This window comes from Kogia breviceps, chromosome 3 (assembly GCF_026419965.1).
Source record: "Kogia breviceps isolate mKogBre1 chromosome 3, mKogBre1 haplotype 1, whole genome shotgun sequence".
NCBI lineage: Eukaryota > Metazoa > Chordata > Mammalia > Artiodactyla > Physeteridae > Kogia > Kogia breviceps.
Window position 1 is genome coordinate 34,252,604 of NC_081312.1, and position 16,279 is coordinate 34,268,882.

Sequence of the window (16,279 nt, forward strand, 5' to 3'; positions counted from 1 at the left end):
ATCACTTCTTAGATAATCAAATGTGAGAGCTGGAAGAAACTGGAGAAAATACTCAACTGAACCATCTTATTCTGCACCCAGAGGAGATATTATAAGAAGGTTATGGGTGGGTGGGTAGGGTGAGATAGTACTCATTAAACTTAGTTTCAGGACTTCCCTGGTGGTCCAGCAGTTGAGACTCTGTGCCCCCAATGCAGGGAGCCTGGGTTTGATCTCCAGTGAGGGAACTAGATCCCACATGCTGCAACTAAAGATCCTGCACGCCACAACAAAGATCCCACATGCAGCAACAAAAGACCCAGTGCAGCCAAATAAATAAATAAATATTAAAACAAAACAAAGCCAAAACAACAACTTGGTTTCATTTCTCCCTTGCTACCCTGAGAGAATAAATAAGGCAACAAGGTGAATGTGCAGTCTTTATTTTCTCTAAAAATTGAGGTAAAAGGGAACTCTTTAGAAAAAGAAACCATCTACATTGAAAATGGGACGGTCCAAACGTACACAATATGTTAATTCTATGTCAGTAAAGCTGAAAAAAATCTGTTTTTAATTTTTTAAAAAGTACTGGAAAAAGAAAACAGGAAGGTCCAGCTTTACATCGTTGCTCCAGGATACTCAGAGGAAGGAACTAAAATCGGCCCAGGTTGAGCCAAGATTTTCCTGAGTTGGTCCAGACTCCAGATTAACGTTTCAAAGAGGAAAGAGATCAGTCAAGAGTTTTTGAGTCTATAGTCCCTGGAAAGAAGTGACGTTGCTTCTCCTGTCACCTCAGCTGAGCGCGCTAGCTGGTCTCGGCAAGGAAATTGACCCAATTTCCCAGGTTCTTCTGCCATCCTCGTGCCCAGCTTGGCATCTGCCCAGTCCTCCTGGCCCAAGAGGGTGGCCGACTCTGCAAGTCTTGGAGAAGAATACTCTGCAGGTGTGACTGTCTCGTGCCATGAGCCAGCCTCATGAGAGGGTTGGGTGTGCGAAGATTTCTAGAAGGGTCAGGAGTATCAGAGCAGGGCAGGATTCGCAGCAGCAGCCAGCCAGGACAATCCTGCAGGGTGGGCCTGCTCCTCGGTCCCCTTTCCTTTTGGCGTGGGCTGGGCCTGATACAGCTGTGCCTATTCCACCAGCTCTACTCCCACTGGATTCCCAGCAGCTCACAGCTGACGTTCCACAAGCGCTCAGCCGTTTTGTTATTCCGGGCCCTTGGAGACACCCAAGTCTTCTTGCAGTCACTGGAGGGCATAGAAAGGGGGTGAACATCCAGGAGTGAAAATGGACAGTCTGGAAAAGTTTATGTCCTCTTCCTCAGAATATATTTCTAAATGTGTAATAAAATACATTAGATAAAAAGAAACTAACTATTGAAATGCAGTTTTAAAATATTTCCTTTTCTTTTTTGTACTGACTTTTAAAAAATTTTCGTTTTATTGGAGTGTAGTTTATTTTCAATGTTGTGTTAGTTTCAGGTGTACCTCAGAGTGATTCAGTTATACATATACATATATTCATTCTTTTTTAGATTCTTTGCTCATATAGGTTATCACAGAATATTGAGTAGAGTTCCCCATGCTATACAGTAAGTCCTTGAGGGTTATCTATCTTATATATAGTATAAAATATTTTTAAAACAATGTGTGATATAGTAATGTGTTCTATTAGAAGAGCTAGCACTGGGTCTAATCACCACCAGATTTCAAAGTATTGGCGAGCAGAAGTGACATCCTGAGGTATCTGCAACGATTGCAATGTGACATGAAATTATTTATAGTTTTCTTGGGGACAAAGTCACGGGTATCACTACTACTGCAGTTCACTTCCTACATTCATAATCAAAGGAAATGGCTAATTTCAGACGGACGTTAGTGAAACTAAAGATGAAATTACTTTCCATCCAGGTTCGAAGACCCCTTAAATTCTATCCACAGACCCCTTGTGCCCCGTGAACCTGACTAAGCACCCCTGTTTTTTTGGGGGGGTGAGCAGGTGAGGGGGGCTGGGGCAGAGCACAGTGTTCATGGTGTTTTTCTTTAAATAGAAGTTTTGGACTTCCCTGATGGCGCAGTGGTTAAGAATCCTCCTGCCAATGTAGGGGACACGGGTTCCAGCCCTGGTCCGGGAAGATCCCACATACCGTGGAGCAACTAAGCCCATGCGCCACAACTACTGAGCCCACATGCCACAACTACTGAAGCCTGTGCGCCTAGAGCCCATGCTCTGCAACAGGGGAAGCCACTGCAATGAGAAGCCTGTGCACCGCAACAAAGAGTAGCCCCTGCTCGCCGCGACTAGAGAAAGCCGGTGCACAGCAACAAACATCCAACACAGCCTAAATAAATAAATAAATAAATAGAGGTTTTTCTCTAATTATAAAAGTCCTGTAGAGCACTTGGAGAATGTAGTACTGATAAGAAAAATCTATTATTTTGTCTTTTAAAGAAGTTTCTTTTTTCTTTTTTAAAAATTAATTAATTAATTTGTTTGCTTTTATTTTTGGCTGTGTTGGGTCTTCGTTGCTGCACATGGGCTTTTCTCTAGTTGCAGTGAGTGGGGGCTACTCTCCACTGCAGTGGGCGGGCTTCTCATTTTCATGGCTTCTCTTGTTGTGGAGCACAGGCTCTAGGCATGGAGGCTTCAGTAGTTGTGGCATGTGGGCTCAGTAGTTGTGGCTCGTGGGCTCTTGAGTGCAGTCTCAGTAGTTGTGGTGCAAGGCCTCAGCTGCTCCGCAACATGTGGGATCTTCCAGGGCTCGAACCCGTGTCCCTTGCATTGGCAGGCAGATTCTTAACCACTGCGCCACCAGCGAAGCCCAAAAAACTTATTATTAAATTGCTTTCCTTACTCTCTTTTTTGCTCTGTTTGTGTATATATAGATATAAAGTCTTTCTCTTTCTTTCAAATAAAACTGGGATCATGGGCTTCCCTGGTGACGCAGTGGATAAGAATCCGCCTGCCAATGCAGGGGACACGGGTTCGAGCCATGTCGATCCCACATGCCGCGGAGCAGCTAAGCCCGTGCACTACAACTACTGAGCTTGCGCTCTAGAGCCCGCGAGCCACAGCTACTGAAGCCCACACACCTAGAGCCCGTGCTCCGCAACAAGAGAAGCCACCGCAATGAAGCCTGTGCGCCACAACGAAGAGTAGCCCCCTCTCGCCGCAACTAGAGAAAGCCCACTCACAGCAACGAAGACCCAACACAGCCAAAAATAAATTTTAAAATTTTAAAAATTAATTAATTAAAAGAAAACTGGGATCATACGGTACCTAGTTTGGGGAGGGTACCTTTCTCTTGTTAAAAATGTACAATTTTTTTAAATGTACAATTTTAATTTTACAAGTAATGAATTAATATATAATCTTTAAAATTTATTTTTAAATAATAAAGGAATACCTAGAGTAAAAGGTTAAAATCCTCCTTCACACTGCCTCCCGCCCCCCGACTCTTCCTCAAACTCCCTGGAAGTAACTACTACTTATGTTTTGCTGTGTATCCTTTCAGACTGTTTTCTATGCATTTACGGTGAATAATTATATAGTTCTATATTTCAGTTTTTTCTGATAATATTATATCACTAACATTTTCCCATTAATTGAATATTATTCAAAAATACTTTTATATAGTGACTGTATTATATTTTATCACATGATTAAGGCAGTGATGTTAAACACCCAGACTCCAGGGTGGCATTGTCTAGTAGAAATATAATGTGAACCACATGTGTAGTTTTAAATTTCCTAACAGAAATTTTAAAGTATTTTTTAAGTGAAAAGAAATAGGTGAAATTAATTTTAGTAGTATATTTTATTTAGCCCAACATAGCCAAATTATTTCAGCAAGTAATCAATATAAAAATTATTAATGAGATATTTTACATTTCTGTTTTTCACACTATGTCTTCAAAATCTGGTGTACATTTTACACATACAGTGTGTCCCAGATTGGACTAGCCGTATCTCAAGTGCTCAGTAGCCATATATGGCTAGTGGCAACCACACTGAACAGCACGGCTCTAGAGCCAGACTGCCTGGGTTTAAATCCCAGGCCTACCACTTATAAACTATATGACCCTGAGCAAGCTAATTATTCTGTGCCTCAGTTTCTTCATCTGTAAAATGGGGACAATAATACGATCTACCTTTCAGAGTTGTGATCATTATATGAATTAATACACATAAAACTTAGAAGAGTACCAAACATGTTGTAAGAGCTCAAACAACATTAGCTATGATCATTTATCCATTCCCCTATTGTTGGACACTGAGGCTATTTCCAGTGCTTCACTTAATAAATGGTGTACCAGTGAACCATCTTGAACAAAGTGGGACAGAAAAGCAGACTGGGCTGGATCAAGTCATGGAATGGAAAGAGATGTAATCCTGGGCTTCCCTATATTCCCAGACTCTGATTGCCCATTGAGCTTGTGATTAACCTCAACACCAAAATGTCTGTTTTTATGTTCCAACAGATAGGGCCAGTCTTCGCAGCTTTGGGAGACAGAGCTCACACTAGGGACAGGTGACTTTGCCCTGGAGTTTCGTGCTACGTGTCATTTAAAAATTCATGAAGGAAGTTGGCCAAAAGCTTCAAGGAAGAGAAAAAGGCTCTACAAAGGCTTCCCTGGAAATGTGGCACACAGGTTTGAAATAGAGCCATAAAACCAACTCTTGCCACGTTTCAAATGTAAGTTTCCTTAGAAAAGTAACAGCATTTGGTCTACTGGCCCAACGTGAACCTGGATTCCCCCATCAGGCACAAACTTGGCCACTGGGGGTACAAAGCCCAGGGAGTCCTATGCCTCACCACGAACACAGGTGATGGGGAGAATGCATGCGGCCTCTGCGCACCTGAAGTACTTGCCGCTCAGGGGCTCCAAGCCCTCAGCGAGGGCGCAGTGCAGGCTGGTCTGGGCCCCCTCCCTCGCCGTCTTGAGGAAGGGGGAGAAGAGCTGCCAGAGCAGGCACAGCAGGAAGGAGTGTCGGACCAGTTCGGAGCGGACGACGCCTGGGTGCACTGCATAGGTGGTGACCCCCGTGCCTAGGGCAAAGAGGGCACAGTTAGACCAGAGACACACTCCGAGGCCAGGGAAACAGCTCATCTCCTGCAGCAACATGCATGAGTGAGAAGAAGGGACTTGGAAAACAGAACCCCAGTGTTCAGAAGACACCACCTCTAACCAGGTAGAATCTCATGAGTAATTAATTGATCTTATCCAGAAAGATCTATAGCCTTCTCAGCCTTCTGTGCTCCCAAAGGAATGCTTGGTTGAACATCCTTCTATTTTAGTGTCATCTTAATCTTTGGCTTAAATGGTATCTTTGGAATTTCCATTGGAGGGTCTTAGGGGCAGCAATCCTGTTAGAAGGTAGGAAGCTGGGACCTTGTTGTGAATTGCACTTGCCGGGAAAGCACATTTTATGAGGTGTAGATTTTGTTTTTTTTGCGGTATGCGGGCCTCTCACTGTTGTGGTCTCTCCCGTTGCGGAGCACAGGCTCCAGACGTGCAGGCCCAGCGGCCATGGCTCACGGGCCCAGCCGCTCCGCGGCATGTGGGATCTTCCCAGACCGGGACACGAACCGGTGTCCCCTGCATCGGCGGACTCTCAACCACTGCGCCACCAGGGAAGCCCTATGAGGTGTAGATTGAGGGGTGTTGATGGAAATGATGAGAGTTAACATGCCCCCAAGACACCCCTGCTGCCTCCACTATTTTTAGTACTTATTGCGTACCAGGGCTGTGCTACATGTTTTAGGTGTTATCTCATTTGACTCTCAAAGAGGTTCATGAGGTAGGTAATATTAAGAAGCCCACTTACAGCTGAGGAAACTGAGTTCTCATTACAGACAGGTTAAGTAAATTGCCCAAGGTCACACCTAGCTGGCTGCAGGGCCAAGGTCTGAACCTCGATATAGAGTAAAGAGCATAGACTTCCGAGCTGGATTTGAATCCTCTCTCGCCTTAGAATTAATATATCTTGCTCGGGCAAGTTTCTTAAGATATCTGTGCTTACCTCTTCTTTTGTAGGGAGGGAAAAAATAATAGCACCTACCTCATAGGAATAGTATATTAACAGTATTACACAGATAGACGCAGATAGTATATGGCACACGCAAACTCTCAATTATCGTTGTCATTATTAGTATTCATTTAAATGATTACCGTATTCTTCTACTTTCTGCATTCTGATAGTAAATACCATTTCCCCCAAACTCCGGCTTATTCACTGTAGCAAATGGTCCTCCAGATTCACAGATGTCAGTGTCAGAAGCTCAGCAAAACTCCAGGGGAGCACAGAATGATAGGATCAAGAGTGGCCTCACCTCATTTTACAGTTGAGGGGATGAAGTCAAGGGAGGTTAAAGGGACATGTTTGTATACACACGTGGCTTCTGTGTGGTAGAGCAAGAACTCAGACCCAAGTATCTGAAACCCTGACTCCAGGCAGTGAGTGGCAGCTCTGTAGCTCAGCTCACCCTGTAAACCTCAGCAAATGGCACAGGGAAGGAAGCACCCTGGTTTAAAGCGGAGTGTCCACATTCCAGTGCTCCCTCCTTCACTTGCCATATAATCTTAGGCCGGCCGCTTCTTTGGACCTCAGTTTGGACCCATAAAATAGTGAAAACAGTACCTACTCTGCCTGTTGCAAGAGGTTGTTGTGAGAAATCAGATGAGATGATAAATATGAAATAAGATGTGACAAAGCACATAAGGTTTATAGGTTCTTGACCTCTGCTCAGTTTTAAGCTTCCCAAGGGCAAGGACTCTGTTTTGACTCTGTTTTATAACCTCATGATCCTTAGTGCACAGAGCTGCCACTGAAATGTACACGTTTGACATCCTGACTTCAGGAGTTTCTGGGAACCTCTAATCTGGACTGAAGCCCCTGCTTTTGCCGTCTTAACCCTGGCCCTTTCTCTAGACTTACCTTGGAGCCTCTTGGCCAGCTCACGAGTAAAAAGCACATTGGCCAGCTTGCTGTGGCAATAAGCAAAACCCCGGTTGTAGGACTTCTCACCCTGGAGGTCATGGAAGCGAATCTTGCCAGCGTGGTGGACCACTGATGACAGGTTCACCACCCGTGCAGGAACGGACTCCTTTAGCTGCCCCAGGAGCAAGTGGGTGAGAAGGAAGTGGCCTGTGAGGAGAGCCAGCAGGGGAGATTGAAGAATGGAACGGCAGCTGGGTGTGGGAGCTGATATATGACAGGGCTTCATTGCTAGCTCACTATCTTTTGGGTGTGAACATTTTGATACCATGAGTGACTTAGTGCTAATGGTCAGTCAGTCTGAGTTAGTGGAGTCCTCAAGGCAAGGGCCAGAGCTGGACTACAGGTAAGGCAATATATACGTGATCTGTTGTTCTTTGTTCCTCTGTCCTTGCCCCGGTCAAGAGCAACTGCTGGCTTCTGACATCCCCCGTCTGGTTATGATCACACAACTGTGGGCATATACAGAAGGAAGGATGGAATAGTCAGGGAAAATAACTTTTGCCGAGGATCAGAGAACCTGTTCTGTGATCCCCTCACTAGAGCCATTGCCTCGAGCTCTGAACACTAGCCTCTCATACCTCAAGTCCTCAAGGTCTGCCGCCACGATGGACCAACCCTTGCTTGCTCGGTCCTCAGTTACAGATATGACCCTCCCACTAGCCAAACACGGACTTCTGCACCCCCACTCCTGACCCTGCTTGGCAAGTTTTGCATTACCACAGTCTCATTCAAGAAGGACCTTCTTCTTCCTGGTATCTCCTAAGTTTGGGGTTTCTTAACGGTATGAGTAGGAGGAGGTCTCTTGTATGTACTGGTTAGGAGAGAGATAGTGAAAGAAAACCAATATCTCCAGTCTAGTAGAATCTCGGTTTCTGTGAGGGCCAGTGGAGATTCTCAGCACTGGTACAGGGTCATCTCCCTACAGAGAACATGATGGCATAGGCCTCGCTTTTCACTCCCTCTAAGATACTCACCCAGGTGGTTGACTCCCAGGTGGGTTTCAAAGCCGTCAGCTGTCTTGGAATATGGGCACATCATCACTCCTGCATTGTTGATCAGAATATGAAGCTGCTTTTCCTCTAAAGAGCACAACCAAGGAGACCATGTGGTTAGCAAGGAGTCAGCTAGCTGCCAGTCCTGAGTGTTTGTTCCTTGGCTTTGGGCCTATCTCAGTGATACTCAGTAGCCACTGTCATTGGGTTTCTAATTATATATATATATATATATATATATATATATATATATATATATAAATTTATTTTTTTATTTATTTTTGGCTACGTTGGTTCTTTGTTGCTGCGCACGGGCTTTCTCTAGTTGTGGCGAGCGGGGGCTACTCTTCATTACGGTGTGCGGGCTTCTCATTTTGGTGGCTTCTCTTGATGCAGAGCACGGGCTCTAGGTGCATAGGCTTCAGTAGTTGTGGCTCGCGGGCTCAGTAGCTGTGGCTCGCGGGCTCTAGAGCACAGACTCAGTAGTTGTGGCACACGGGCTTAGTTGCACCCACGGCGTGTGGGATCTTTCTGGACCAGGGCTCGAACCCATGTCCCCTGCATTGGCAGGCGGATTCTTAACCACTGCGCCACCAGGGAAGTCCTGGGTTTCTAATTTTAGTTGCTGTTATCTTCCTGAACACCATTCATTAATTCATCCATTCATTCAGCAAATGTGTACATAGTACTGACTCTGAGCTGGGCTGGGCACTGGGCATACAGTGGTAAAATAAGACAGACATGGTTCCTGTCCCTCATGGATTTCATAGTCCTTGGTAGAAGATGGTCATTTTCCAAGATACAGAAGAATATTGGCAGCAGCACAACTTCCTCTCATGCCTGTGGCCACAGAGGTTTGATTCTCAGGATGAAAGAAGAGAGTGGCATCAGGGCCACACCTCGACGGCAAGGTACAAGCCCAGGCAGGGAGCTGTCACCTCCAACATTCCCACTGCTGAGGCAAGAAGATAATAAGGATCCTGCCTAGTCTGTCCACCCGCCACCCCCGTGCCAATTCCCTGCCCTGCTGGTTCGTGTGGCAGAACCTGTGCGGCGGAATCCATGATGGGTCTGATGTAAGGGTCAGAGGTGGAGCAGCCACTCCCACACCCAGCTTCCTGCCCTTTCTAGCCAACCCCCAGGGCCTCACCTGCCCGGAAGCCCTCAGCAAAGGCTCGGATGGATTTGGTATCAGCTAGGTCCAGTTTCCGTACCAGCACCTGGGAGTTCTTTGTATCAGCTCGGATTTCACGGGCAGCAGACTCCCCCTTCAGTACATCTCGGCAGGCAATGTATACTCGGGCTCCTGGGGCCAAAACAAACAGACAGCAATGTGTTCAGACCCTGGACTGAAGAAGAGTCTAGTAAGTGCGTTTGGGACTGGTGGACAGAGCATTCCCCGCACCATCCCTGAAGCAGTGAGTGGCTAAATTGCTGCTTCCAGATCCTCCTTGCTATCAGCTTAACCCCAGGCTGGGAACCCTGGTTTTTACACCCTGTTATTTAACGTGGCTTAGGATCTCCTTTTAGAATAACTGACCTGACCAATATTATACACGGACATCATTGTTTTCCTTACTTTATATAATAGGGAAGGAGCAGGAAGGAAGGAAAGTTTAAGCCACAGAGTAAGCTGGTGTCACAGCTGGACTTGAATCCCAGGTTCCTCGAGTTCCTGACCAGAACTTCTAAGCCCAGGAGGAAAGATAAGGGAATGTGAGTAGAGTTCCTAGTGAGAAAGGCAGGAGGTGCTGCCCTGTGGAAACGGAAAGGAAGGACTTGCCTCTGCGAGCAAGCTCTCTGGCTGTCTCCTTGCCGATGCCTGTGTTGGCACCGGTGATCACCACCACCTTCCCGGGAAGCTGCATGTTTGTTGCACAGACCCCACCAGCAAAGAACTTCCTACAGGCAAGAGAAACAAAACATTTATGCACCATCCTTTCCAATCCCAGACTGAGATACATAAAATCCACCCAGCCTCAAAGAGGGATTTCTTTTTGTTGTTGTCAAGAGACTTAAAGAAGCTAATCTTCAGGGGACAGCGTCTTCCCAGTGGGCAAGGCAGTCTCCTGCTTATCAGCTCAGGTTGCGAGGTCACGTGCCCGGAAGCTACAAATGATCATCTGGGCAAATAGAATAAGTTCTCTCGAGCCAGGGCCAATGGTTCCTTGTTAAACAACAAAGATACCTCGCTCCTATCTCTAGAGGTTCCCGGAGGTCATCTTCCTTCTCTATCCTGCCCTAAAAACATGAGGGGGATGGGCATTAGTGGAATCAGTGGTCCTGAGCACTCACCTTCAATAAGCATCAATGGTGAGTAACTGATGAACAGCACCTCCGGGTCCCATATAGAAATACGGCTCTTGGGCTGCCTGTCCAGTTTTAGAGAACCAGACTCTTCTGCCATCCCACTAGAGATTTCATACTCGCCATCAATGCACAGAGAGAAAACCTCCCTTGTTCAGACCTCTGTGCAGAGAGCATCCTTTTACATAGAGTTGACTTGATAAGTTCCCCAAAAGAGGATGGGAGGAAGTAAAACTAACACTACCTGAGCATCATCCAACTGCCAAGCACTAGACTAGGCATTTTCCAAGGGAATTTAATTCTCTCAGCCACTCTGTTATTATCCCCACATTACAGTGGAGAAAGCTGAGGCTCAGAGAAGTTCAAGTCACTTGCTAATGGTGGCAAAACTGGAACCCAAACCCAGGTTTCTATGGCGGGACCTAGAGCAACACTCTGTCTCTGATATGTCCATTTAACCTTCTTTATCATCAACAATTTAAAAGCTCTCTACTCATAACACACATTTCTTTGACATCTCCAGAAATCCCACAGCAAAAGAGCCAACCCAAAACGTTAGTTGAGGGTAGTCTCAAAGGGAAGAGAGTTTGTTCCCTTCTCCAGATGCCTGGTACTTAACAACTGAGTCCATCGGCAATGACCACCCACCGTAATGCAGCAGGGCCACCTTGACTAGGGACAGTGAAGAAAGGGAGACCTTCAGAGGAACCCAAGGGAATAGAGTGAAAGAGCAAGGACTCCCCCATAAGCTGTCTGTCAAGCTACTTAACAGAGTCATCCACTCAGCCTTCCACTAGCAGCAGAATTCAAACCCTCCCCTCATCTCCCAACCCCAGGTGCTTCCTTCTCATTTTCCACCACAGTATTCATAACTACCTCCTTCCTTCCTGCTTTTCCTGCCTTGACTTTCTCTCCCTTGGCCTCCATCCCTTTCTCTTCCTTCAGCAGCTAAGAACTCATCTTCTTACAAGCTCCGTGGCTCCCAATTCAGGGCTTTGTAAACTACTGAATGAGTTACTGAATTAAGACAAACCTGATGGATGGAGCTATCACATACAGGAAAGAAAGGAAGGAGGTGAGCAGTCCCAAGAAAACCAGCATCTTTTCAACTTCTTTAGTTGCTGCTGCTTTACCAAAAGCAACTTTGACTCCGCTTCTGGCTCGGGCTCCTCCTGGTCTGGCTCCAACTCTTGGCTGCTTCTTGCTGCTTCTCTTTGCTCCAGCTCCTCTCGCTCCTGGGTGTTCAGCAACAGCCTGGCTCTAAGCGTAGCCCAGAATCCTATTTAAATCCGAGAGCTGTCAGAGCACAGCCTGCTGGGAGATGTAGTCCTGGGAGAGAAGCATGGAGAAAAGAGCAGAGCCTCACACTTACTGGCAAAGAGAATGAGGGGAGATGGAGAACTGCCCCTAACTTTCCCACCCTCAGTCATTTCTCTTATCTAGGGAATGTGTTCCCTCCACCACCCTCACCTCCACTCCTGCAAAATAGAATATTTTTAACTTTAACAGCAGACCCCATGATACTTGAAATACAGTGTGATTAAAATAGACAGACAAGGAAGAAACCCCCAGAAGAGAGGTGAGAGAATTCAGGAGTGTTTCCCTTGGTGGGGAAGAGGTAGAGACTTGGGGTAGGGTATGTTAGGATCTCCTGGGGGGGCTGGTAGTGTTCTGTTCTTTGGGGGGGGGTTGCTATTACACAGGTGTGCTCATTTTGTGAAAATTCACGGAGTCACACACTTGATTTGTGCACTTGACTGTGTTTTATGTTCTGTTTCAATGAAGTTAACACACACATGTATTGTACATGCCAAAGAAAAGGTATAGTGTTTCAGTGCATGGGCTCTTAGCGTGGACTTCCTGGTTCAAATCTCAGCTGAACTGCTTACCAGATGGGTGGCCCTGGGCAAGTTACTAAACCTCTCTGCTAACTCACTTTCCTCACTTGCATAATGGCATGATAAAATATACACCTACCCTTTTAAGTATTAAATTAATTAAATAGGTAGGAAATTTGAGAAGGAAACTAGCACATAGTAGACACTGTATAAGAGTTGTCTGTTCAGGGACTTCCCTGGTATCACAGTGGTTAAGAATCCACCTGCCAGTGCAGGGGACACCTGTTCAAGCCCTGGTCTGGGAAGATCCCACATGCTGTGGAGCAGCTAAGCCTGTGGGCCACAACTACTGAGCCTGCCCTCTAGAGCCCACAAGCCACAACTACTGAAGCCCACACACCACAACTACTGAGGCCCGGGTGCCTAGAGCGCATGCTCCACAACAAGAGAAGCCCCTGCAATGAGAAGCCCGCACACCACAATGAAGAGTAGCCCCCACTCGCCGCAACTAAAGCCCGCATGCAGCAACGAAGACCCAAAGAAGCCAAAACATAAATACATTTTAAAAAAAAAAGAAAGAAAGAAAAAGAGTTGGCTGTTTGAGCTTCCCTGGTGGTCCAGTGATTGAGACTCCACAACTCCACTGCAGGGGGCACAGTTTCCCTGGTCAGGGAACTAAGATCCCTGGTTTGGGAACTAAGATCCCGCATGCTGTGCAGCAAGGCCAAATATATATATATATATATATATATATATATATATATATATATATATATAGAGAGAGAGAGAGAGAGAGAGAGAGAGAGAGAGAGAGCTGGCTGTTATGATTAGCTGTATTGATTTCTGTCCTACTTGCTTTATTCAAGGGTTTAGTGTAGAAAAGGGAGAGGTAATGAATGCAGGTGATGTTTCAGTTGAATGCTATTAAAGATGAGGGGAAAGAGGAGAAACAAACCAAGCAGAAACTCTCAGAGCCCTCTGGAGGTGTGTGAGGGGATGGGAGGAGGATATGTAGGGTTCACAGCCTTTGCTCACTCAGTATTCCTCTCCTGGACAGGACTCCAAGAGTCATGCCCAGATCTGCTCCTTCCTGCAAAGCTAGAGGAGGCTCCAAGAAGACACGAGTGATGAAAGAAGACTCCTGTGGCAAGCAGGTGCTCACTCCTTCATTCATTGATTCATCCATCCATTTAACATACACTTACTGAGCATTTCCTGGTTCCATTCCTGCCCCTTGCAAATCCCAAGAACCTGATGAACAGAACAAGGAGTAGTCAGATCATTCCCAAGGGGAATCCCTCTTGACTCCCAGGTTGCCTCTCCCATCTCTTCACACTTCTCCTGCTCTGGGTCCAGTTCACTGCAGCAATGTCAGCTGCAAATACTGCAAAGTCCCAGAAGCCCCTGAGGGGAAATTTCTGCTGGTGCTCCCCAATGCCTTCCTCCTAGTGGATGCCTGCTGGGCCAACATGGTCCTGCTGATTGACAGAGTACTTTTCTCCAATACCTGGTGACACTGCATCTACAACATCTCTTAGATTATATGTGAAAACAAGATCTGTGGGTGTTTTATTTGAGTCCTCCCTACCCAGTGTAATCAGAGCTGAGGTCAATCAAAGAAACAGACACAATGCCATATGATGCGAGGGAAAATAGATCTAATAACCTCAAATCTGAGTACCTTTGTACTAAAGTCCTATCACTATTGAATCAAATTCAAGATCCCCTGCACCTGTGGAGATGATACTCAGTTTATCTTGAGCTTGTCTGCGAGTCAGAGAGCCCTAAAGAACAACATGTAGTGCTCTGGAGCATCATAGGAAAGATATTAGAAGGAAGATAAGGCATCTAGAATTATGGAAACACACAAATAGTTTGCTGAAAGCACATGTTATTAAATATTATAATCCAAAGACCACCATCAGGTGATTGATTAGTCCTGCCAAATGTTAAATGACATTACAAAACTATAATAATTTAAATAGTGTGGTACAAGCAGGTGAATAGTCAGACAAATCAATAGAACAGAATGGAAAGCCAAGAAATAGACCCAAATACAGATGGAAATAGAGATATGATAAGAAACACCATTTCAAATCAGTGAGGGTAGTGGTGGAGATGGAGTATTTAATAAAGTATTATAATACCTAGGTATCCAGTTGGGAAAAAGTAAACTTGATCCTTACCTTAGTCTTTATACCAAAATTTGAAATAGATCAAAGATATAAATATGAAAAATGAAGCCATTAAAGTATTAAGAGAAACCATTGAACAATTTTTAAAATGATTTGAGTGATAAAACCTAATAATAACAAGATAGGAAGCACATGTTTTGCAGACAAGAGTTTAATTTATTTAGTGTATAAAGAACTCTTAAAAATCACTAAGAAAAAGAATAAACAACGCAGTTGAAATCACAGTTTACAGAAAAGAAAATACAAGTGATTCTTTAACCTCACTCATAATAAGAAAGAGGCAAATGAAAATTACACTGGGAGCTGGGGACTTCCCTGGTGATCCAGTGGCTAAGATTCCACGCTCCCAATGCAGGGGGCCTGGGTTCCATCCCTGGTCAGGGAACTAGATCCCACATGCATGCCGCAAATAAGAGTTTGCATGCCTCAGCTAAAGATCCCACATGCCACAATGAAGATCCCACATGTGGCAACAAAGATTCCGTGTGCTGCAACTAAGACCCAGCGCAGCCTAAATGAGTAAAAATAAATAAGTAAATATTTTTAAAAAATTACACTGGGAGCCACTCTTCACTTATCAGATTGGCAAAGATCAAAAAGGTTATATAACGTGGTCCACTGGTGAGCATGTGTATAAATAATGATGACATGCTACTGGGAGAATTGATTGTTACAGTCTCCAGAGAGAAGTGTGGCAACATCTAATTAATCAAAACATGTGCCTGTTGACCTAGACATTCCACTTTCTTGTTTTTGTAAGGTTGTCAGGCAGTACTGTGTGTAATAGCAAAAGTTTGGAAACTTTCCAAATGTCCATAGCCATACAATGGATACTATACAGCTGTAACAAAGAATACTTTTTTTAACATATGGTCATGGAACAATCTTTGAGAATATTAGGTAAAAAGGCAAGGAGTAGAACAGTGCTCATAATATGCTACCATTTGTTTAAAAAATGGAGGGAATATATGGACATATTTATTTGATATGCATAGACTATCTCAGAAAAGATAACAAGAAGTAGATAACAATGGTTGCTTCTAGGAGGACGGGGAACAGGAATAGGTGGAGGCTTTTCACTGAATGTACCCTTTTGTACCTTGTGAACTTATAACCTATGGCTTATTAAAAATTAAAGTTTTGAGCAAAACAACCAAGATTATTTTGGAACAACATACTTTGTTTATTTTTGTTAAATTAACCATTGCAATATCACAAAACAAAGCGATTTCTCAAACCAGTATTGAGACATTCTTAAACATGTGTTGCTATATAAGCAAAACTATCATCTTGACCTACTTCATAGTTGGAATCAACACCGAAAGTATCACAGACCAATCTGATATCTGCTTTTTAGGGACTTCAATCTTATATGTGATAGAAAAAGATGAAAACATCAGGAGAACCAGGACAGGAACAGACCTAAAATTCAGCTATGAGGAAGCATTCACCACCTGTAACAGCTCTTCCTGATACTGATAAATCACAGGTCAGAAGGTAAGCCATCCTTGAAGGGTGTGCTATAAAGAGATCACATGATACGAAGCTGGAAAGCTGCTCTATGATTTGAGTTTTGGTCTGAATTCAAATGGGGTCATACTGCACTGGCCACGTGGTTATCCCTGCCCTGGTTACTCTTGGAAGGAGCCCCTTACAAATTAGAGCAGGAGGAAGAACGATAAACCTCTACTTCTCTCCCTCCCTTCACCTAGTCTTAGAATCACAGATTTTGGAAGCTAGGCAGAGAAGTAGAAGGTCCCAAATCCGACCTTCCTACCACAAACTGCCTGCCACCCCCTAAAAGGGTTTATGTAGTACCACATAGATATTTCTATTTCCAGCCATGAGGGACTTGCTGCCTCTTCCCATGTCCCTACCCCTGACCTGACCCAAGTGGAAGCACAGTTTTTATATTTGTTTTACCCAGTAATAATGATTGTTCCTTTTTTCCAGTTTTTATTTTCTT

At 44.8% G+C, this 16,279-nt stretch overlaps 1 protein-coding gene across 1 annotated transcript; it reads right to left on the bottom strand.

Moving 5' to 3' along the window:
* Positions 1–407: 407 nt before the first annotated feature.
* On the bottom strand, positions 408–11,493 carry RDH12 (retinol dehydrogenase 12). The gene is made up of 7 exons (XM_059058407.2): positions 11,314–11,493; positions 9,757–9,875; positions 9,124–9,279; positions 7,956–8,060; positions 6,919–7,128; positions 4,840–5,029; positions 408–1,226 (listed from the first exon to the last, which is right to left on the bottom strand). Exons 1-7 carry the CDS (start codon positions 11,379–11,381, stop codon positions 1,124–1,126), a joined length of 951 nt encoding a protein of 316 aa, XP_058914390.1. The 5' UTR covers positions 11,382–11,493; the 3' UTR covers positions 408–1,123.
* Between the last annotated feature and the right edge of the window lie 4,786 nt (positions 11,494–16,279).